The following is a 25,146-nucleotide window of genomic DNA, read 5'->3' as shown; positions in this document are numbered from 1 at the left end:
AATAATGACAGTGATTGCCCACATGTTCATAGTGGTTGCCCACAATAATGACAATGATTGCCCACTTGTTCATAGTGGTTGCCCACAATATCGACAGTGATTGCCCACTGTCACTGATCATAGTGGTTGCCCACAATAATGACAATAATTGCCCACTTATTCATATTGGTTGCCCACAATAATGACAGTTATTGCCCACTTTACTTATTCGATAAAAAATCGTTATTAAAACAACCTGAAGATTGTACACTTTTCCTTATATTGTTTTATTATAAATACTAAAAGGTAAAACATTAACTTTTCAACAACAACATAAGATTTCGATGAAATATTTCCATACGTTAGTGGTATAAGAACAATCAAAGTGAGAGTGGAAAATCACCAGTTGTGGGCAATCATGGTCTAGTTTCCCCTACTTACATTTGATTTCCTTCTCCATCCACGTAAAATACGTCACTCAAGTCCACGGGCGTCTCGTGGTCCCCATAGTGTCTCGATTTTTGTACAGCGGCGTTCGTAAACCCCTGAAAAAAGAATTTAATATATAACAGAGAGATGTCAAGATATATTTTAGGTAAGCCAAACAAGAGATAGTTCAAACGTTCAGTTGAAATCACAGGGGATCAATAAATTAGTAAATGATACAATGAATTTTAAATTCACTCTGGGCACCGGAATGGATTTAAAATCAATCACTTTATTTGAATAACATATGCAAATCACATGCACAATGGAAGCGCAATTAAAAAGTCGAAAAATAAAGCCTATAAACTTAATTTACTATAAAAGCTCGACAAATTAAATTACGAACGACATTTTGTCACTCCCATGAACAATAATTCATATAGTTGATTACTGAAAAATACTTATTTTATATCCGTTTACTAAATTGTATAAATTGCGTAGGTAAATTTACTAAGCAATTAATTACTAATTACATTATCACATACTAATTTTGCAGTTACAGCTTACAGATGTTAAATAAAATGTTATGATTAATTGAGCATTATCGAAAAGAAGTAACAAAACCTTTTGAAAGATCAAAACATTGGTAAATCTTAGTAGCATTTGTGGAAATAATTCTGTATACAAAATTGAAGCTTTGGGGTAGGTTTGGTGTCGGATTAGGGTAAAATCGATTATGCTGGGATAGTTTAGGTTATGTTAATCCAAACATTTAGCCTGTCGTCCCACGGGTCGCTAAGCAATCGCCATAAACCAAATTGCTGTAAGACCCTGCGCAGAAAAGTTAGACATTAAACTGTGCTGCCGACCGTTGCCTTACTAAGCGAACTTAATTTTCTGCGCAGGGTCTTGCAGCATTCGGTTTATGTTGAGTGCTTACCGACCCGTGGGACGTCGGGCTTACCTGTACGGTTGGAAGGCTTTTCGGTAAAACCAAACATGTACCAACTGTCAACATATTCCGCTCACAATTCACTTAAAACAGGACTCACAAGCGAAGTCCTGATTTACCTCGACCTTTTTTTGCATTTCGTCTGTCTGTAAATTTGATTGTACGTTCCGTTTCCGGTTCAAGATGGTGGCCGTTTTAATTGTTCAGTAAAGATTATTTTTTCAAATGTGAAATCGTCGTGATTATTTGGACTCGCTTATTCGCATTTTTTTAATATTATGGTACCTACCTGCCTGATTGGAAAAAGAATTTTCACTGAGATAGTGACGTGAATAGATTGTATAATTCCATATTTGAATTTTTTAAGTTACTCATATAAAAATTTTATATGAGTAACTTAATATAACACGGTTTATAATTAACCCTTTCAAAACCAGAGTTCCTCCCGAGGAACATGAACAAAAAATGAATATCTCTTGATGTTGAATTAAATTAGAGAAAATTAGAAACATATTTTTTGGACGCGAGGTCTACTATTAACAGAACTACTAATGATAGTAGTACTAGTTTTTTAAATAGTCTCGGATTATTCACAATCCGCGAATGAATAGAAAAAATCAATTTTTCAGTTTTCAAAGAGTGGTAAAATTTACGAGTATGGTTCCTAGGCTCTTTTTAGTTCGGCGCCAGGACTGTTTAAGTATATAGACATTTAAATACCAAAACAAACCCTGCATTAGATAAAATTAGATGTGTGATGCCAGGCTAATTATCCGGCCTGAATAATTGATATCGTGGTTCGTGAAGACGATGGTTTTATTTATGACTATTCTACAAGGCAAATAGGTAATCGAAAGACAAAGCCGTCTGACACAAAGACCATTTATAGGTCTACCTTAAGAAGGGAGAATTAATAGCTTTTCAGCGACAGTTAGTCCAATTCAACGACTATGTCTAGTTTTCTTTGTTCGCGCGGGATATTATTTATGGACCGTTTAGTAGATCAAACAAAGGTATTGATGTCTCGATTGCGTGACCTTATTTATAAATTTAAGATGTATGTACAAAGGAAGACCTTGATGCACACAATTGAAAAAAAATATATATATAACACATCAATATCGGATATTTTAGCCCTCTGATCCCAAATGTGTCGACTATGTAATAAAGATATAGTGTGCTGAAGTAGACATTTTCGTCGATAATTTATACGGATTTAGGAAAAATGTTCTGTTGTTGCGCTAATTATATTATGCATTACTTGTGTCTCTTGACTTTCTTTGTACTATTGTCATTTGAGTGAGGTTTTATGCAATTTAGTATATTTAATATTTTTGAATCTTTGTTTAGGTATCTGTATATTAATATTTCCCATGTTTGAGTAGATTTTTGTAATTGTGTATTAACTGCGTTTTTGTAACTGGATTGTTCTCACGTAAGTGAGATAATATGTAAAATTCCAGTATAAATAACACCATATTTAGTAATAATAAACTGAAAATAATTAAATAAATTATGTGTAATGCCAAATTTTGGGGTAATGAACTGAACAAACGATCTCTAGAAGTGTGATCTAACGCGGTTTGAAAGAACAGTGAGGTCCCAGATAGCCCAATCATCTGCTCAAGAAAGAATTTCGATATATGAAAAAGTTTTATCAATATGGCCAGAAGTAAAGAAAATTTGAGCTAACTTCAGACCCATAACACACTTCTATCGATTTATTTCTTTTCTGTCTACCGCCATATTAATGTCTATGTTATAAGTAAGAATCAACGCACACAAATAAGTTATATATGAAAAATATTACGCGCAGATCACGAATTTATAAAAACAGGAAAGTGAAATGCAGGTTGGTGAGAAAGTAAAATGGCTAATTCGATCAGCAATTCGAGCCACGCTAGTAGGTAGGTACATTATCAAAGAAGGAAATTTTAATGTTTTAAACTTGTAGACACAAGGATTTGGAGCAGGCATCAAAAGAATTAGAACGGGGTACTCCAGTAAAGTCACATTATTTTTAACATCATTGTAAAAAAATATTAAAAATAAAAGCTCCAATACTAGCCCTGTCCTGTTCCATGTTCTTACCTTAACCCGTTGGGGCTTTTTGGGTCCATTTGTACACAGAACACCGACAGCAGTAGAGTATTCTTGTGTGCGGCACAAGCTGATACGGGCACATAAAATTCGTTATATTTACGTTCGCATTACTGTGAGATGATTTAAGCAGTGTTCTAAAGTGGTAACTTTGTATTTACATTTAAAAGTTGACACTTCAATTAATTATTATATATTCCGAAAGGTCATCGACTCCCATTGCTTCGTACACATTGATATTTTTACAGTTTACAAGAAAAAGACAATCGGTAAACGACAAAACAATTATAAAAAACCTTATTTTTTTAGATCAAATCTCCGTTTGCAACATTATGACCTCAAAGAGTTATTCTTCGGCTTTCAAAAACAGTTTTCATATTGGAATACGTTCAAGAGCAGCGAATCTATTTGAAAATTAATGCCAATACTTCTAAATAAATCACGAATCTCACAGATCTTTTAAATTAACTTAACGAAAAAATCGTAAAATCTCTGTCTTTAAAACAGGGGTTAAAAAGAGGAGTTACTATGGTAAAAAAAACCTAGAACCTAGATAGTAGAATGTCGTTCTATGAAATTACCAAATTGCGATGAGAGAATCACACCGCAAAGTTGCGAAGAAAACTATATAAATCTCTTTTTATGTATATCTAATGGTTTGGCCTTCCAAGAAAAGACCATTAAAATACTAAGTACCTACGTGAAACTTTAAGTAGCATTAAACTTGAGGGTTAATAATTTATTTTTAAATTAACCATCTTGGATAGAAAAACACAAGCTTCAAGTAAAATTTTATGAAGTAATTAAATAATTAATGGTAGGAATATATAATTAAAAGGTTCAAGAGACGGGAAACAAAATAAGGTTAAGTTGTTAAAGTTTTAATCCTTAGCTTTTCCTGATCGAAAAATCTTAAAAATGTGGTCAAAAACACCTAACAGAGATGCCATCGACGTTCAAAAAGACGCCTCTAATTTGACTTTCATGCTGGAATAGTAGAATCTAATATTAATTGGCTGAACGTAACGAAGTCCTGTTTCAATTCGACCATTTGGAATTTCACCTGTGTGTAAATTGATTGGTACGTTCTGGTTCCGGTTCAAGATGGCTGACGTGTTAGCTACTACATTTTTATACGGCCAGAGTTCGCATGACCGTGGCACTTATTACGAGTTGTCAAATCGGAATAATCAATATTTTGGTATACCTGCCGGCCTGAAGAAAGTTCGAAAAAAAATTATCATCGAGATGGAGACATTTCTTTGAACAAATTGTATAATTCATTATTTGAAATTAAAAAAAAAACATAACGTAAAATATGTATGGTTCATAATTATGTATGTAGGTATCTAAGTACCTACCTCGAAATCTAATTGATTTTAGGGGAAATTTTGGTTTTGATTTAGTAAGTAACACAAAACGGTTCTATGATAGCTCAAACTGACAATTCAACGTAGTCATTAAAAGCGATGAAAATACTAACCTGTAAACCTGTCCTACGTAACCTAGTTTTTGTTTATCACTTTTCATGACTTTTTAAAAGTTGTGTTGAATTGTCACTGTGTCGAGTTGTCCGGTTACCCCAATAAATAAGTCAATGTCTTGTAGGCTCCAACGTGTATTCAAAATTAATAAAAGCTAGTGGTATTCTGACTCGCGGCTTCGATGTAGTATTTGTGATGGAATAAGGGGAGATTATGGTATCATTGTGAAGTAAAATATGAAGAAAGGATTATATAAGATAAAATAATATTTCATCACCTATCCCAGTTAGGTGACATTCAATACAATCACAATGAATATACGTACATTCAATACAATATCAATGGTTATACGTACATTCGGTACAATCTCAATGGTTATACGTACATTTAATACAATCTAAATGGTTATACGTACATTCAATACAATCTCAATGGTTATACGTACATTCGGTACAATCTCAATGGTTATACGTACATTCAATACAATCTCAATGGTTATACGTACATTCAATACAATTTCAATGGCTATACGTACATTCAATACAATCTCAATGGTTATACGTACATTCAATACAATCTCAATGGCTATACGTACATTCGGTACAATCTCAATGGTTATACGTACATTCTAAAAGACAAATGTTTTTTACCCCTAATAGCGCGAAAAAAATATTCTATTAAGCAATGTATTATTGATAAATCTTGCCTATTTCTTACTTATCCCTTTGGTTTTGCAAATATATTGAAGTGAAACTTCTTTACGCGCGTCATGCAATTTCGAGGAGTAAAACCAACTCATGACCGAAACGAAAATGCGGGACCGATTAAAGTTCATTTGATGTAGTAAAAGTTTTGAAGTAAAATATAAATGCTTCTTAGCTCATCTCGACAACTGGCGTTGGTGGTGTAATGGTCAGCATAGTTGCTTTCGAAGCAGTTGATCCGAGTTCGATTCTCGGCCATGGAATATTATTTTTTTGTTTTTAAGGAATTTTTTTTTTTTAATGGTTGACCATAATATCAATCCACTAAGTAATATTTTAGGCCTGTAGCATAATTGAAAAGTTAAAGAATGATATAAAATTTTTTATGATGTTAACGATAAAAAAATGAAAAAAAACATAAAATTAAAATAAAAAATGGGCCAACGGCACGCGGTGTTCCCAAGCGGTCACCCATCCAAGTACTGACCGCGCCCAATGTTGCTTAACTTCGGTGATCGGACGAGAACCGGTGTGTTCAAAATGGTATGGTCGTTGGCAAAAGTTAAACAATATTAATTTCTATTCTACCTGCCAATAAATATATGAAAATTAGTATAAAAAAGCCCTAATAATATTGAAAAAATTAGCAAGGTGTGTGCGAGGTTGATAAAAATAATCATTACATACGCGCTTGAAAAAGATCGTAATTACATTAATAAGTTTGTAGGAATTTTTTTTTTCAATGGTTGACCATAATATCAATCCACTAAGTAATATTTTAGGCCTGTAGCATACTTGAAAAGTTAAAGAATTTTATGATATTATTAATTATAGTAATGATAAAAAAATAAAAAAAACATGAAATTAAAATAAAAAATAGGCCAACGGCACGCGGTGTTCCCAAGCGGTCACCCATCCAAGTACTGACCGCGCCCAATGTTGCTTAACTTCGGTGATCGGACGAGAACCGGTGTGTTCAACATGGTATAGTCGTTGGCAAACGCTAAACAATATTAATTTCTACTCTACCTGCCAATAAATATATGAAAATTAGTATAAAAAAGCCCTAATAATACTGAAAACATTAGCAAGGTGTAAATATTATATACCTAGTTTAACTCACTCTCCTAACTCATCTTCGCTGTCTACAGGCAGAGCGCACGACTGTGGTCGTGAAGAACCGAGGTTCGATCCCCGCTTTAACTAATTTTTTTTTTCTTTTTTTATAACTTTTAATTTTTTTTATCACATGCTACTTATAAATATGTCAATAGACAGAAAAAAAGAGAGAATGAAATGAAAAGAGAGAGAGAGAAGAATACTAGAAGTTTCACTTCTGTCTTGCGTAGGCTTGACACACCCATTTTTATTTACTTACTTACATGATTCCATATAATTGAGCTAGGATTCACTCACCAAACACAAGAGCCTCGTCTCTTTATGGTGAGGAAAAGCTATTATTATTTACCTTGATAACACTGTATAATATGTATAATTGTATATTTATTGTAAAAAACATACAAATATTAAATAATAAAAAAATAAAAAAATTAAAAAAAAATGTAAAAGTCAAAACATAATGATATTAAAAAATATTCAGATTTAGTAAATAAGTCAAACTTCATTACGAGGTTAAATTTTTACCATAATATTTGTATTTTTTGTCTGTCGTTTGCAAAGAAAAATAAAACCGAATCATTCGCAGACAAATGTGAAAATGTGCTAACTTTGGTCAGAGCTTTCGACCGGAAATCGAATGGACACGGGTTCGAGTCCCGTTGGCGTCATGTATTTTTTATCAGGAGATTTTTTCAATGTGGATGAGTGTTTCAGGCGAACAATTATTGCTTATAAAAATAATGTGCTAACTATTTACAAGGGAATTTCATTTACGAAGAGTCAATAATATCAACAGAAGGAACTCAAAGTAGTGTACGAATAGTTCACGGAGAGTCTGAAGGTTGCTTAGTGGTTTAATGTTTAGAGCAGTCTTCCAATTATTGAAGATTCCAGGGTTAGAGTTCATACTATATTGGAGTAATAAACTTTTTTCCTCTACGATTCTCAAATAAACTTCTTCCAAAAAACCCTTCTGGATTCTAGCTTTGGACTTAAGCCTCTCTTAATAAATCTACGGACAAAAACTTTGCTAGTATTAAGCATGCTGATTAAAGTGTTCAATACTCAAATCGGTTGAATTGTGAGCAAGCTACCGGAGGCGCGTGATCAAGGGGGTGTGCTCTTAGCTTGTCTGAAAAGGTTTGCATATGAGCATGCTAGTATGACTATTATAGGGAACTGACCATAGACATATGAATATTAGTTGACCTGCCCAAAGTGATTAAAAGCGTATTATTCCCCACTCCCCATACCGGTTCCATTGGAGCCGGCTGGGCTCGTGTATGGCTTCCCGTGAATTTTGAGAATGTGACGTCATCATTCTTGTTCGAACTGGCGTCGAGCTATGGTCGAGGCATTTTATGAAATAACACGGCAAAATAGTGGCTTGTGATATGAAAACTTGTAAAAATAGATGTGAAAAAGAGAATAAACCCAATTGTCGTATTACATTCCATATGTAAGCATCATTTTAAGCTTATTCACGTCGTATAATATGAATCAGTTGTAGAAACATATACTATCACATCGAGCCAACATTGGTCGAATGTAGCGATTCTCAAGTGTGCGCATCGTTGTTACTGGGAAGTAAATTATGAACACTTTGCGCTCCCATGTAAAAATGTCTATTCATTCAAAAGCAGATTTTACTTTTAAGAACTAAATGGTGATATTATAATGCGAGATGCCTATATACTGTCAGATTGATTTATTGACGAATCACAGTCAGCTTTACCCCCTTCGTTCTTCAACAGTTGATTTTACCCATCACCTTTAATTTCTAGTCTATTTATTCATAATAATAATAACATAACATTTATATAGCGCAGTTTTGTGTTGTTTCACTTCAAGTGCCTGTCTGTGGAACTGACACTGTTTAGATTACTTTCTTGCAAAGCACCCATTTTGGCCGAGATCCTGCTTTTAAATAGCACGTTTGTTCAATTGATTGCTTTGCGCACGCTGATTCAGAAGTATGCTTAAATCAAGCATGCCTAACACAAGCAAATGTGTACAGTTGCAGAGCATGCTTGTTTTAAGCATGCTTATTTGTGAATGTCTCTAGATTTGCCGATTTTTTGCGGCTCTCGTCCTGAAGTTGGGATCCCTCATGATGTAGATATTCTATGATCTATTTTAGAATCTATGAAATATTTCCGTGAGAACGGACTTTCTATTCTATAGAAACCCAAAGTTGAATCGAGTTTAACTTTCGCTCCCATTGTTGTATGTTCGTTCTATGAAATTGACCTTAGAATAGATACGATGGGAGTGTAGAATTACACGAAGAAAAATGAGTAATCTCTTCAAATTATTAGTCACCCTGTTAAAAACGGGACTGTAAGCCGCTTCCTGATGAAGTTTTGGTAAATTCGTAATAATATCGATATACTACAGATAATATTCATCCACCAGCGTTGGTCTAATAATTTATCAAGACGAAAAGCAAAAATGCTTAAAAGAATAAGTGGTCCGGCATCGTGACAAAACATTGGTATTTTACATAAAGTTTATCAGGATTCAGGATACCTATAAATTCATTGGTTAATGGCCTAAATTCCCGTTTTTAACAGGAAAACGAATAATTTGATGAGATTTTTAATAAATTAGTTACATTTTGTACCAGGAAGTATTCTCCGTGTACAAGCCGCTCATCTCATCTATGACAAATCCTCAAATTTGTTTTCCCATCCAAAAGGTAACATCCGTTAAGAGCAGAATCTTTTTGCGTTTCTCTGTCTGTAAATTTGTTTGTACGTTCGTTTCCGTTTTAAGATGGTAGCTGTTTAAAAGATTAAAAAAAGATTGTTTAATCAAATGCGAAATCATCATTATTTGCACTTCTCTTTTTTCAATATTATGGCCATATTATACCAAACTACTTGCCCGAAGAAATTTTGAAAAAGAATTTATTTGGAAAAATTGTATACCTATATATATATTATATAATATATACTTGTCAAATATATATTATAAAAAGAAACCCTTGTTTCCGTACCCGCCTAATTTTCTTCACAACCAGCCACTGCCACCCACCGGTGGTTATAGTGGTAGCCCTTGGTGTCACATCGAAAGTAAGAGAATGGTGGGGGTGGCTGAGCGTGGATGGAAGTGGGTGACGAAAACGTGCTTTGTTATGGGAATGCTTATGGCCGAGAATGCTTCAGATAATTTCAGAATGAGCCCGCTTACTATGTCGGAGAGGAAGGTTCCAGAAAGTTCATGAAGGTTCTCGAATGCTCTAGAAGGAGAAAGTTCAAGAAGATTCTAAACTGAGTAGCGGAGTGTGTCGGTGAGTCTAGAAGGTTTCAGAAAGTTCAAGAATGCTTTTGAAAGATCTGGAAGGAGGCACGACAACGCGTAGCAGGATACAGCTAGTTTTAAATAAATAAAAAATACATTGAATATACGAGTAACATGGTTTATAATTAAGTATGTAGATATTTACGTTTATGTAGGTGTTGACGTTTTATAAGTACCTACTAACAAATCTTATGATTTCAGAGAAAAATGGGTTTTGATTTATTAAATAAGATAAAATTAGAGACACACACTTTTAGACGCGAGATCTTCTCTTCACAGAACTAGTACTAATATTTAATACGAAGATGATGTGTGATATTGACGAGGTTAATTTGACAGAGTGTTTGACGTGAAGGGTGTTGTCGAGAATTAAAAATTAGATACTCAGTGAATAAACGTCACATTATAGCAGATCATCAATCGTCAAGTTTGACGCTTTCCAAGTTAGTGAGGATCCGTCACACAACTCTGTTATTAGATATAATATTCGTCAGGTACAAAATAAAAGCGGTAGTTGAATAAACTATAATACAGTAACACCCCGAGTTACGTAACACGCGATTAAAATGAAGTAAATTCGCAGATACTTAAAAAGGAATACTCGGATATTAGAAAAAAAAATCGAGTAGAGCAACATAAAATTTTACACTAAAATATTCTATGTAGTACCCAGACGAGGTTGCTTTTAAATATTATGTACCTACTTGGTAATCATAAATGGCATCGTATAATTACAGAGATATACAATTAGAGGCGCTATTGCATACTAATATCTCGTTGAAACGTGTTCCCCTATTAGAACACGATAAGCAGTATGCGTAGACCGGGTCCGCTAGTTTTAGTCAGAGCGTTGGTAGCGTTGGAGGTCACTTGGAGGTAAAAAAATGGAACATATTTTCTCGCTTAGTGCCTCATCTAAATATAATACACCAATGAGTATAATATCAACTCGTTTCCGCACAAGACTCCAAACTGCTCCCAACCGTCTGGAGCCAGTGAGACTATGGCATCCCCAATTAGGATATGTTGTGAGGCTGAAGGTAGAGGGGAGGGGAAGAGGAAGATGGGGAAGTTCCTGGCTATTCAAATCTGGTCAACAAACATGGCTAAAGCAATTTCAAGCAACGTTTAAATTTTGAATGATGGTCTTAAACCAGGGCGATACTGAAAGTATCTTCTACTATATTATTGGATTTAATTTGAGAAAAGTCATACCAGAATAATAGGGACTTTAATTGCTTCTGTTGGTACTGACAGACACCACATGTTTGTAAGTTTGGGGACATAAATTCTACGAATTAAAAAAAAGTTGATTCGTTAATCTCATTAAGCCGTCTGTAGAGATGTATGAAGTATGTCAAACTGTACACTGCTTTTTAGTGTACTTTAGATCAAAACCACGCGTCTTCTCAATGGCAAACAAATTCAGAGGGGTTTGTATGGAGGACTATATATTTTCTTAACATATTAAGGATAAGGCGACAAAATACTTTACCTTAAGGCGATGCACTACGTCGTGTAACATTTTGAATCAAGTCGCTAACAATAACACCCCTTATGGTTATGGCGATAAGGTTTAAATTCCCGCTTAAGGTGAATCTTAATGTCAAATCACTATTTTGATTGATCTTTATAACGAATTGGTGTATATTATGAATACCAAAAAATATGCTTTAGATAAATTGAAGGTTTTCCTATCGTTTTGCTTGAGTAGAATGCAAATAAAAAATAAATTACTCTTAAAAAAATGTTTTCAATAGTTTGTTTGAACGCATAAAGGAACCAACTTTTTTGCTTTCTTATAAAATTATTTACAAAATAAATAAAAACCAGTTTTGTGCTTGAAATCGAACGATTCTAGACTCCGTTTGTAAAGCGATTTTAATGCCTATTACCTACGATATAAGTTATACCAAGAATATACACATTTTTGGCTTCTAGCTTCCTCTTAACACCATCCGCGTGTTTTGGTTTATGCAAGAAAAAAAAACATGTCCAAAAAGTGAATTTTATTTTATTTTGCGGACTTTCAGGCAAAAATATTTAAATATTTTACGATCATTTTATAAAGAACTTAATTTGCCACATTATACGATAAAACCATGACCAAAAATGGATTCGTAAGTAGTAGATTTTGAACTTTAAAGTCGTTTTTATAAACCAGATACATTATTTTTTCTGGGTTTATAAAAATACATAACACATGATTTTGCATTACTACGTAGTGCATCGCCGTAATAGCTTTACCTCGATAAATCAATACTGAAATTCACGTTTCTTGGCCAATACATTGTCGCTTTTTATAGCTTTTAGCGTTCCCTTTGCGCCACCTCACTCCTAAAAGAGATCATAATATTTTCAAGAAAAGGCCCTAATGCACTTCTGTGCATAATGCACATGTTGGCACTCGGCGAGCGAGTGGCGCAGCAAATTCAAATACAATGAGAACACCGGGAAAAATATTTATCATATAGGTCATTTTATTCTGTTTAAAATCTGAACACCGGGAAAAATATTTATCATATAGGCCATTTTATTCTGTTTTAAATCTGAACACCGGGAAAAATATTTATCATATAGGCCATTTTATTCTGTTCGAAATCTGAACACCGCACAAGAGTTTAACTGGAGTCATAAGGACTACAGTATCCCCAATTGGGAAATGTTATCAGACAGAAGGTAGAGGTAAAGGGACGGAGATGGTCAGAGGAAGGTGTGGAAGTAACCGGCCATTCATATCTGGTCACCAAACGCGGTTAAAATCATTTCAAGCAACGTTTCGATTCTGAATAGTGGTCTTTCATCGGGGCGATTCTGGAATTCGCGGTAAGTTGAGCGCATTCATTATTTAGCCAGTACCAGAACTTGATAATTTGTAATGATTTTTTACAGTCGTGGAGATAATACGAGGTCAAGTGACTCAAGCGATGAAGACTATTGTTCTTCTTTATCTTTATAATAAGCATAAAAAACGACCTTAAAGAAGATGTTGGGTTAACCATTACAACGAAATAAATATTAATTGTAGGGAATTCGTAGCCGCTAAGGAAATGATTATAATGATGTCGTAATGACGTTTTTTCCAACCTCAATCCACTCCTCCGCTAAATCCTTTCTTATAATCAGGTATTCCAGTAATTATATTTATATAAACATACATATTTTCCCACCTTCAGAACAAATTTAACATTCGAATCACGCTCGGACTCCGTTTCTATCAAACGGGTAGTAGATGCAACAACAACAAATAACATGGCCTCCGTGGTCGAGATGCAAGGCTCTGGACTAGCAACCCGAAGGTCGCGGGTTCAAAACCCGGCGTGCGCAAGTACATTTTATTTAACGTTTCAGAGTATCGTCCTGGTGTAAGACCACCATTCAGAATTATGTTTGGTGAAAATAACTGAATAGCCAGGTACTCCCCCACCGTCCTCTTCCCAATCTCCCCCCCCCCCCCCGCTCCACTATGTTCAGCCTCACAACATACCCCATTGAGGATGCCATAGTCTCACTGGCTCTAGACGGCTGAGAGCAGTTGGGACTCTAGTGCGGTATTCACATCAAACATTAGTAAAATATAATGAGAACTCACGAGAAACGTGTATGTTACGCACACAAAACTCTAATCCAGCGATTCTTAACCTCGGGTCGCGACCCAAATTTGGGTCGCGAGAGGTTTTGGGTTGGGTCGCGGAAATCGCGTATTGATATCCCGATCGATGTCACTAAACTAGTATAGTCACAATTATTACTACTCTCAGAACAAGGACATCTATTGTTCACAATCGCGACATGTTAGTTCTGTTTTAATGGGCGGAAGGGCGTCAATGCTCAATGTCAATTGGCAGCGTTTCCAACATTAAACTTGTTTTTGGAAGATCTTAATCTTAATGGCAACCGTATTTTCGTGGAGACCATGCCTATTTTTTTAGAACATTTGAGAAGACTTGAAAATGAAATGGAAAGATATATTCCACAAAATGTCCATATCGTGAAATACAGTTGGGTAAGAAATCCATTTGAAGTAGATGTAATGGGCGTTGAAAACGATTCAGCTGGATTACAAGAAGAATTGCTCGAAATGCAAGGTGATGCACTTTTAAAAGAGAGATTTGCCAGAACGAGTCTCACAAAATTTTGGGCACAATTATCTGGGAAGCCTGTTCTGAGCAATGAAGCTGAAAAAGCCCTGCTACCTTTCCCAACTACTTATTTATGTGAAGCAGGATTTTCATGCCTTGCTGTTATGAAGAATAAGTACAGGAATAGGTTGGATCCTCAGCATGACATGCGGTGTGCACTTTCTATAAACATAACTCCACGTATACATGATCTTTGTTCAAAAATACAACACCAGGGTAGTCACTGATTATTTTGCTGTAAATTTTTTAACTGTTTTAATGCTGGTCTGATTTTAATACAGAACATTTAAATAAATTTGTTTATTTCTAATTTTACCAATACATCGTATAAATTTTATAGTATAAAATTACATAACCTGTCAATGGAAAAAAAATAAAAAATTAGATTAGGGTCGCGTACTTCAAATATATTCGTACCTTGGGTCGCCAGCCAAAAAGGTTAAGAACCACTGCTCTAATCGATTGTAATTATATGCGTGTACGAATGGCCTTACTCCCTGTGCATTATGATAGTATATAGGTAGGTACTGTGATTAATTGATAAAAGGCATCATGTGTTATCATATAACACGCGTAATGAGCCAATGAACGCGAACGGTATGCCGATAATGAAAACTGAAAGTTTTCAGATCACGTAGGTACTGAGTTTTAATGAGACTTTCTATCGATTGACAAACAGCACCAACCCTATTAATAAATTCTAGAAAGCACATTTCAAGTCTGACATACCTACTAAATTACACAGTAGGTAATGACATGCATTACTTCGATGTCCCAAACCATATTCCACGTACTGTAATGAACCTGCGACTGAAGTCATATGTATATGAGAGACGGCATGAAAGTGAGAACTATAGGTACAAAGAATATGCATTAATTATCAACTGTCAACTAAGATAATACATAGCGTTAATTACAGACAATTGTCTATTCCCCACCCTAATATCATAGTAAAACACACATTTTAAAGCGCCACAATACAAAAGGCAAAGATATTACACTTAACTATATCAACATCACATGGTTTTAAATGAAAAATTGGATCATTGGGTTTTCGGATTATAAAAAAAATAGATTACTTAAGGCGATGCCATACGTAGTAATGCAAAATCACGTGGTTTTGGTTTGAAAATTTGTCGCCTAGAAATTTTTCAGATGCTTTAATTAAATACTGCGAGTAGAATACATCTTGGCCTTTGAAATAATCGAGTATTTTTTAGATAAGTCTTTTTATAAGGCCAGAAAAAAATAATGTATAAGGCCCATGAAAACTGCTTTAAAGTTCAAAATCTCCTACTTACGAATCCATTTTCGGCTATAGTTTTATTGTATAATGTGGCAAATTAAGTTATTTATAAAATGATCGGAAAACATTTAAATATTTATGCCTGAACATCCACAAAATAAAATAAAAGGGACTTTTTGGCCATGTTTTTTTCTTGCATAAATCAAAACAGTTGGATGGTGTTAAGCGGGAATTTAAGCCTTATCGCCATCAACGTAAGGATTGTTATTGATGGCGGCTCGATTCAAAACATTACACGTAGTGCATCTAGAAATATTATTTCTAAATAAAATAAAAAAAACTCCTTGTATGCATTGATGTATTATATTTAGATGAGACATGAAGCGAAAAAATAGGTTGCAATTTTTTACCTCCATGTAACCTCCAACAGTACCAACGCTAAAACTAGCGGACCCGGTCTACGCACACCGGAATAATAGGGGAACACATGTCAAGAGATATTAGTACGCAATAGCGCCTCTCATTTTATAGCTATGTAGCGTCGAGAAAAATCTAGATTAACTAATTAATAATAAACCGCTCGACCTACTCAGTACCTACTCCCGAATTATGTACCTGCAGTACAAACCGCAACGTAAACAAAGTAATCTACGTACTACAAGACCTACTTGTCTAACGACAACAATAATATCGCAAGTCGGTCTTACACATTACGAGAACTCGCCAGAAGGTTCGAGTCTACGGCCTATGCATAATTGCCGCGCTATCGAAGGTTCCTGAAACATACAGTCTGTGCGAGTGCCTAGGATTTAGTTGCCATCCACCTACCTACTGCCGCCGTCGGCCGTGTAGTATAAATAAGCCCGACGCAGCGAGTCAGTCAGTCAGTCATCTATCAGCCGTCAGTTTACAAATCTCACGAGTGACAACTGGTGCGCCCCGCGCCCCATCATGGACTCTATCGGGACATAATCTTAGCGCCTTGTCCAGATCGCCGTCCCTGGCAAGCGCCACTCAGATTACAAGCGCCCTGGTTCCAGCGTCTCTGACCAGCGCTTCTTCCACGCCATCATGACCATCACGAGGACACGCAGCATCCTCACTGGTCACGCCGTTCCCGTTCAACCGCCTACAAGGTCCGCCGCACCTTCGGCCGTCTCGTCAGCACTGGAGTGCCTGAAGACCTACGTTCTTCGCCAGTGCCTGACCTTCATCGAGTCCCGGTCACCAGCGCCCGGCGTCGACTCACTGACCCGCGCTTGACCAGCACATCACCGCAGCGTCCGGAGTATTCAACTTTTGTCCTACATCATCTCCTCGTCTCAGCAACTGACTCAATAAACACAGTGAACTTCATGACACGCTTTTTATTTCGTGCCTCACCATTGATCCCCAAAGCTATATGCTTGTACGTTGCGATGCAGCTAATTTCTAATTACTGAACTAAGATGTGACCTACTGCCCTCTTCTTGACCCCAGGTTGAGAAGTAAACAAAAATACTCCTAGGTTACACGTGAGCGACTTAATCGTCGCTATTGTATCTTCAAATTCATACAGTATGCTTCCCCACCTTCCTATTACACATCTCTTTCCCTGTCATATTCTCACTGGCTCCAGATGGCTGGGAGCAGCAATGGCAGTAGAAAACATTGCACGAATTTAATAATCGGGGATATATTTTTGTGGAATATTGCGGAAATTTTCATATAAATGTTGAAATCCATCGACTAAATTAACATCAATGTTGAAATCCCATTAGATTATCTCATACACCGAAATTTAATGTATTTTGTAATGTGTCGTATTAACTAGAGCATGCTGAGGACATAACTTTTACAATTTTTGGAAAATATCGATTAGTAACGAAGATTTAAGAGGAAGCTACAAGCAAAAAATGTGTATATTCTTGGTATACCTTATATCGTAGTTAATAGGCATTAAAATAGCTTGACAAACGGAGTCTAGAAACGTTCGATTTCAAACACAAAACTGGTTTTTATTTAATTTGTAAATAATTTTATAAGAAAGCAAAAAAGTTAATCAAGTGAAACTGTTACAGATAATCTTAGCTATAATACTGTATTTTTTTAAAGTTGTTTACTTTATGCGTTCATACATTTATATTTAAAACAAATATTTTTTAATAGTTTACATTTATATTTTTTATTCAGTAATTAATTTTTTTTATTTGTATTTTACTTAAGCGAAACGATAGTAAAACCTTCAAATTATCTAAAGTAAATCAAATTAGTGATTTGGCAGCTTCGCCATAAGCCGTCGAAATGTAAATTTTTGCGGCCGGTCGATGAGCGCGTGATGAAGGAACATACAATGAATGGCGCGGCAGTACTGCAACTCTGCCATACGAATTATGAATTATTGTACTGAATGTGGTATTTTTACAAACTATGAATAACCTTAAAAGATGTGTATAAAACAATAAATTGTAAGATTTTAAAAACGATCAGCACATTCCGAACCGGTTCCAACTGGCTACAACGTCATTATGAAGTAGCAAAAGCAGCTGGCTGGTAAAACGGCTGTCACCAATGTTTCCCGGTGAAAACAAGAATAAAAACGAACTTGTCTTCTTAGTGGCAAATCGATAATGGCGCATTTTAAGTCGTTACACAAAATTTATTCGCCAACATAAAAATAAAATAAAAATACATTTATTATCAGAATAACAGAATAAAAATAAAACACTGAAAATACACTATTGTGTCCCATGTGAATTCACGATCCACGATTGTAAACGTTCTACCGAAGTTTACTTTGAAAGCAAATAACTTCGTCATGGGGAATATATTAATATATTCGTATATTTTACTGTCGTTACTGTTTAAATATAAAAATTGTCATAAAAAAGACAACCCCGTTCAAAATAACTTTCTTAAAAAAAATAATAAATTCCCGACTTTGGGGAATTTATATATTAGGTCAGGAAATATTCCCTAATATTTATTATGGCAATAATCGATTAATTTAGAAAAATCGAACGTCGTTTCATTATGGCCATTTATTGATTGTTTTACTAATTTATTTAGTTCAGTTATTATCACAATGAAAGATTAAGGACGGGTTGTTTCGGAGAATTTGAACAATTTTTCAAATTTCAAAGATAATTTTCAAGTTCTGTGAATGATTTTTTCAAGTTCTATTATTATTTCCGTTTTATCAAGCAACTAGCCTATAATGTTTTAATAACAGAACTTGAATAGGACTCTCACAGAACCTGAAAATAAACGTTTAAATTTGATGAATTGTTCAAATTCTCCGAAACAACCCGTCCTAAATGTTTATTGTGAAAAGGGAAACTGATAATTTATATATGAGCTTCACTTTTCTTCAAAATACTACAAAAATGTATTTCGTTTTAACAAAATCTCATAATAAAAACATAAATATTAATCATTCACTAGCATTAAATATCACATAACATGATAATTTTTAATCGATTATAATCTTCGCAAGCGATAATCGGAAAGAGATAATTTATAACGCAAGATAATACAGTTTAGTTGAGGTATGACAGTAGACTTATTCCTTGTTTTATTTGTTTGTAATCCATGCTGAATTGTTGCATTTTAATATTATTTGTTAGTTGTAATTCCACAATTCTCTCGGTAATTTATCGATTTCTCTTAATTAACGATATTTATTTCGCCTTGACAGCCGTTTTCTTTAATTCAAAGTCGCTTTCGCAACGTTAAGGTTATAATTAGGTACCTAACAGAAATAACCAACTAACTAACCAACCATCACGTGGTCGTGCAATGTCTTCATAGGGCGTCCCCGACTTCTGCTACCATTAGAAATAGTTGTATGAAACTCCTTGATTAATTATTTATTGCATTAACTATTCAGCTTTCAGAGGTGCAGTTAACCTTTACATTTCCGAGGGTAAAAATCACGTCCGAACCGAATGGGGTCACTGGGGTCCCCCATATATTGCTGAGCGACTATATTCCTGTTGCCCTGATATTAGTTACTAGATACCGTTTTAACCGGACATCGCCCATCTTCGCCCAGAAGTTAATCAGTAAGTACTGCAAAGCGATAAGAGATTTATTAAAATGCACCATTAAAAATGCGCTCTCGAGGGAGTAATTTCTTCGGTGTGTGATAAGCCTAGTACATCACGTCACGGGCAGAACGACGAAAATCTCTGAATAGATATAATATGCATACGAACATGCTAGTCGCTCGGCCTGTTACGACACAGTTTTATAAGGATTAATAATTATAGAGTACGTGGTGTAAAAAATAACTTAGATATCGCACAAAACTCTCGTTTGGGGGAAATGTAATACCCCCCTTCCGGAGCGGGAGGATCACACTATATGATATTTATTTATGACTACAAGTTTAGTCTACACCCGGCGACCCGACGTTTTGCTTCAAGGATTATCAATTGATATAATATTAGGTAGGTAGGTACTGTTCTTTCTATAAAAATCCGATAGGTATAGAAATTTGTTTCAATATCTAAAATTATACATACAGAATGATACAAGAATAGAAAAATCTAGAACGATTTATTTTTAAATTCCTTTGTTTTGTTTTAAATTGGTTCAGACAGTGAGAGGCATGAGAGGCTGTGATTAGCCAAATTAACGGGTTGAAATAACTAGCTATATTTATCTTCGGGTTAAGTGCAACTTTGAAACGGTCTGCATTCAACAATAGACGTTTATGACGTGAAAGGGGAAAAAACGTTGCCAAACTTGGTTTAGGTTTAAGGCGAAGCTTAATGCCAAATCACTATTTTGATTAATCTTTATAACGAATTGGTGTACATTATGAATACCAAAAATATGATTTACATAAATTGAAAGTTTTCCTATCGTTTCGCTTGAGTAGAATACAAATAAAATAAATTCTTAATAAAAAAAAGTAAACTACTAAAATTTTTTTTTTCAATAGAAATGTGTGCACGCATAAAGGAAACAACTTTTAAAAAATACATTATTATGGCTAAGATTATCTGTAACAGTTTCACTTGATTAATTTTTTTGCTTTCTTATAAAATTCTTTACAAAATAAATTAAAACCAGTTTTGTGCTTGAAATCGAACGTTTCTAGACTCCGTTTGTCAAGCGATTTTAATGCCTATTACCTACGATATAAGGTATACCAAGAATGTGCACATTTTTGGCTTGTAGCTTTCTCATAAATCATAATGGTGTTGGAATAATCAGGGCCGGCCCTATATGGGCGCAATTGGAGCACTCCGCTTCGGGCGTAGAATTTCCAAGGCGCCATGGCGCTAATAAAACCTAATCAAACACATCGTCCTAAAAATATTACAGTGATCACCTCTAGGCGTCTACTAGGTGTGACAATGTGCATCAAAATTTCACTCGCGCCATGCACCGTTTGGCTCAGGGCCTCCGTAATGGAGGGGTTACATGATTTTATTTTACTAATTTGTATTGTTTAACAATTAATTCATTAAAAATAATGTATAGTATATTTGCAGCAAGAGTGGTAGATACTAAAAGTATCGCCCTGCTGAAAGACCACCATTCAGAATTAAAATCAGGATCTGAATATCAGGATACTAACTTCCCACCTTCCTTTACCCATATCATTCCCACCTCCACTACCTTCAGCTTCACAATATAGCCCATCTGGGGATGAAATAGTCTAACTGGCTCCAAGCGGTTGGGAGCAATTAGGACTCCGAACCGCTTGTACGGTATACACATAAAAAAATAAAAAATATATTTAAAAAAAAAAATATTATAAATAAATGCATAACAGATTGATATTCATTTTTACAAAGATCAATAGTAATAATAATGTTTTTCGCCGGTAGCTAGGCGAAAAGAGATCGCTAAAAACAATTGCAAATTAAGATAGGTTCACAGTTCACACGCTTACAATCGTTATCTTGCCCATACATACTGTAATCAGAAAAATAAAACATAATGCAACTTGTACGTATACCATACATAAAGGAAGCACCCATTTTAGATACAGTGCTAACAGATAAGAGGATTTAGAGAGGATGTTGATACCACTTCAGCTACTTACTTCGAAAAAATAATTTTGATAAACAATTATTTATGTAGGCACTATTACTTACTAATAAACGTGTTTTAAATTTTAAACCACCGATAAACATCCATTTATGTATCGTTAATGGTTGTTTATACGCAATAAGTATGAAATGAACTAGTTCTTGTACGTATTATGTTGTAATGGGTCGCTAAATTAGAGTTGACACCCAAACAACACACACTCAGGTTTGTGTGTTTTAGTACACATGTTAACCATTCCGAGAGTGATTTTCTAACGAAACGTCACTGAGAAACAATCATTTGTATTGTTTAAGCCTACTTATTATTTTAACAAACAAAAAACAACGAGTGTGGACGTTGTTCCAATTTAAAAAAAAATAGAAATTTTTGCAGTGGTGTTCTTTTATTACTATCTTTATATCTTAAATATACAGAAAATAGTGACAGACCACGATATATCTGGGTCTAAAAATTGACGGAAATTTAAGATGGAACAATCACATTAGATATTTAGATAATAAAATTAAAAAACTAAGCTATTTTTTCAAAACTATCAGGAATGTGCTCATTAAAAAAGACTTAATCAAAATCTACATGGCTCTCTGCCAATCACTGTTAGAATACGGTATTATCGGATGGGGCAGTGCAAATAAAAATATACCTACTAAATCCACTAATTAAAACTCAAAAAGCCATAATGAAAATTATACTGAAAGTTCCTGTAAGAACTAGCACTGACGAAATCTTCACCAATCTTAACATCATGTCAATTAAACAACTATATTCTAAAACTATACTCAATTACATTCATAAGTACAAAACCCAAGAAATAACAACAAACACATACAACAGAAACACTAGATCTCATGGTCAAAAACTTATCCAACAAATAACTACTAATACAACTTTTGGGCAAAAAAGCTTCTATCATAGTATTAAACTCTACAATAAAATACCACTCTCACTCAAAAACCTCAACATTATAACATTTAAATCTCAAATTAAAAGCTGGATACTTAATATAGGAAGATCTGAAATAGAAAATATACTGATATCAAACACAGACTAAAACCGAATCTACTAAACTGAACTATACAAAAAAACACTATCTTACTTATTTTAAAGTTATTTAAAAAAAAAAAAATATACTACTTGATATATGTATATGTTTATAATTAAATTCATATGTTACTTTGTTGTAATATTAATTTCTTATAATTAAATTATAATATGTAAATGACATCCTCAGCACGGGAGATCCCAGTGAGGATATCATTACCTCTATATGTTACTAAGAAAAGAAGACAATAAATCATTATTATTATTATTATATGCGCAATGTTGTGGCTTCCCATTGGTAGTGTATAGCGAGCGATATGCTGAAATAGGCAAAGACATGATACGTATAGCCTAATGTGTCGCCTACTTAATACTAGGATTTTATTTTAAAATCACTTTGTATCAGCTGTCGGAAATGAAAAATATTACATTTTAATTTCCTTTTCAACAATATGAAAATTGTTTGAAACATATTTTTTTAAATTTCTTAACTAAACCCAAACTAAGAATAAGTACTTATTTTAGAATCATAGGTTCATATTTTGGCTTAAATAAAAGTAGAAAAAAAAATCATTAAACTTTTGCATAAAAAAACAATGGCCGCCAAGTGAAAAATCGATTTTAATTTAGGAATAAAAAGAATAATTTTCATTTTTTGCATGCATTTTTTACTTCTCATTATTATCTAACAATTATAAGTGTTGTTTTAAATAAAACAATCAATCAGTCCCAATCAATGCTTCTGTATAAGCAGGTAGAGGTAGAGGTAAGTAGGTACTGTGTTCAAATCTGACTGCGATACCAATGTTTTTTTACTTCGCTGAATGGCAAGAATACAGTATAGTAGTTGTGATAGTGGGAGACCGATGGGCGTAAAATGAGAGCATTAATAGAAAATCACACAATAGTGCGGATAGAGAACTCACAAACAACCACCACAATAAACAACAGATAATAAAAGACAATGCTGAACTGGAAACCCGGTCAATGGAATACCGTGAAAAGGGAAGCTTACAGTGATGCCATGCCGCGAAAATGAAAATCGGTAGATGAGAGTTGAAAAATTTAGTAGATTGGTGACAAAAATCGGTAGGTCGTCAAAATATGTATAGGTGCTAGATTGTGTATTTTATTATGGGAGGAGGGGGGAGTTTTAAGGTTACGAAATACGCATAAATTATTAAAATGACCTAAATTAACACCCTAAAACCTATTTTGTGCATGTTTACTTAAACCCCCGACTTAAATAGTTGTCTCCACTAGATAGTTAAATTAAAATCAAATGGTGTTTTTTTCAAGAGTGGCATCACTGGAGGTGAATGCATGAGCTGAACCAACTTGTAAATTAAAAAAAAAATCTAAATAAAAAAATATAATTAAATAAAATCTGGAACAAATCATCTTAGGAGGTACCCAATAATCTCATAAACTAATAAATATTGAACAAACATTTTATCTGTCTTACAAAATATCGCTCTGTGTACCTACCGAGTAATATAAATAAAATGACATTATCTGCTTCAGACTATCGACTATGTACAAATAAAATGATTGACATGTCCATAAGGTAAAAATAATTCAAAAGTAAACATAAAATTGACACGTTTAAAGTTCCTTGAAAACATTATTTATGAGAGCAATCAACAGGTGAAGAACTTCATTACAAAACTGGAAAGTTTGTTGTTAGTTTTATAAATAAGACGACATTGTGAATAATAATGTCTCATTAAAATAACCTTACTCTTTTAACAGCATCTTTCAAATCAGGTTCAACTTTTCGTAGAACATCTTGGAGTTCTTTTTCAATGTCCAGCGGTTCGGCTAATTCGACCATGTTTCACTTTTGAAATACAACTTGCATCACAACACGAAAACTCGTATAAACATTAGTAACTCCACTGCCGGCACAACAAATTAAGTCAACAACTTAATGAAGAGGGAAACGATAAAATAATAAATATAGGTTACGAGCGATAAACTAAACAGACCGAAGTGAATTCCATTGTTGGTTTCTTATTCCTTATCTTCTCTTGTTCGAGTTTGACAGTTGGTGTTTCTACGTACTGCCGCTAGGAGCGCTGTACAAAAAAACGCGGCATTTCAAAACTTTTTTTCCATGTCGCTTTCAGATGGTCAATTTTTTATTGTATAGTTCTTACCTGTACGAATTTCTTGATTAAAAATTAGAAGTAGCACTGCTAATTTCACGAAATTAAATCAATTTCACATCGTTATCAAAATATTGGAGGTTTTTTTAGTAAAACTGAAATTTATTTAGATTGTGAAACCGATTGCTAGCGACATCTGTTGTATTATGTAAAATAAATTCACCAAACGTGACTTTCGTGGTCCAGTTTTTTTTCGAAAGAATGTGACTACCTGCCTGTACAATTATCTCGTACAAGTCGTACATCATATTGTGTTGAAGTTGTTGGTGTTTATTGAGGTGAATTGTGAAACTGGATGAATCACCCGAAATTTTAACAGAGAACTGGATTATGTGCAGACTGGTTTAATTTCAACGGTGGTTTAAAAAATATCTACGTATCCTTTCATGTGAATTCCTTTAATAATACACAGTATTTTTTATAAATTATTATTTTAA

At 34.3% G+C, this 25,146-nt stretch overlaps 1 protein-coding gene and 2 non-coding genes across 3 annotated transcripts in view; all 3 read right to left on the bottom strand.

Moving 5' to 3' along the window:
* LOC149420293 (uncharacterized) overlaps positions 1–24,562 on the bottom strand; it is a 35,425-nt gene extending 10,863 nt beyond the window's left edge. The window contains exons 1-2 of the mRNA XM_089636074.1: positions 24,283–24,562; positions 421–524 (exon numbers count right to left, since the gene is read on the bottom strand). Coding sequence (XP_089492200.1) covers positions 421–524; positions 24,283–24,375 — 197 coding nt within the window. The 5' untranslated portion in view covers positions 24,376–24,562. The remainder of the gene's footprint in view (positions 1–420; positions 525–24,282) is intronic.
* On the bottom strand, positions 6,084–6,202 carry LOC149420295 (5S ribosomal RNA). The gene has a single exon (XR_016302747.1). It is a non-coding gene; the product is annotated as a 5S ribosomal RNA (ribosomal RNA).
* Positions 6,525–6,643, bottom strand: LOC149420294 (5S ribosomal RNA). Its single transcript, XR_016302745.1, has one exon. It is a non-coding gene; the product is annotated as a 5S ribosomal RNA (ribosomal RNA).
* Positions 24,563–25,146: the final 584 nt, after the last annotated feature.

Source organism: Hesperophylax consimilis, chromosome 10, assembly GCF_061612785.1.
Source record: "Hesperophylax consimilis isolate HC1 chromosome 10, BYU_Hcon_1.0, whole genome shotgun sequence".
In the NCBI taxonomy this organism is placed as follows: domain Eukaryota; kingdom Metazoa; phylum Arthropoda; class Insecta; order Trichoptera; family Limnephilidae; genus Hesperophylax; species Hesperophylax consimilis.
The sequence above is the reverse complement of the archived record's forward strand: the minus strand, read 5'-3'. Positions and strand labels throughout refer to the sequence as shown.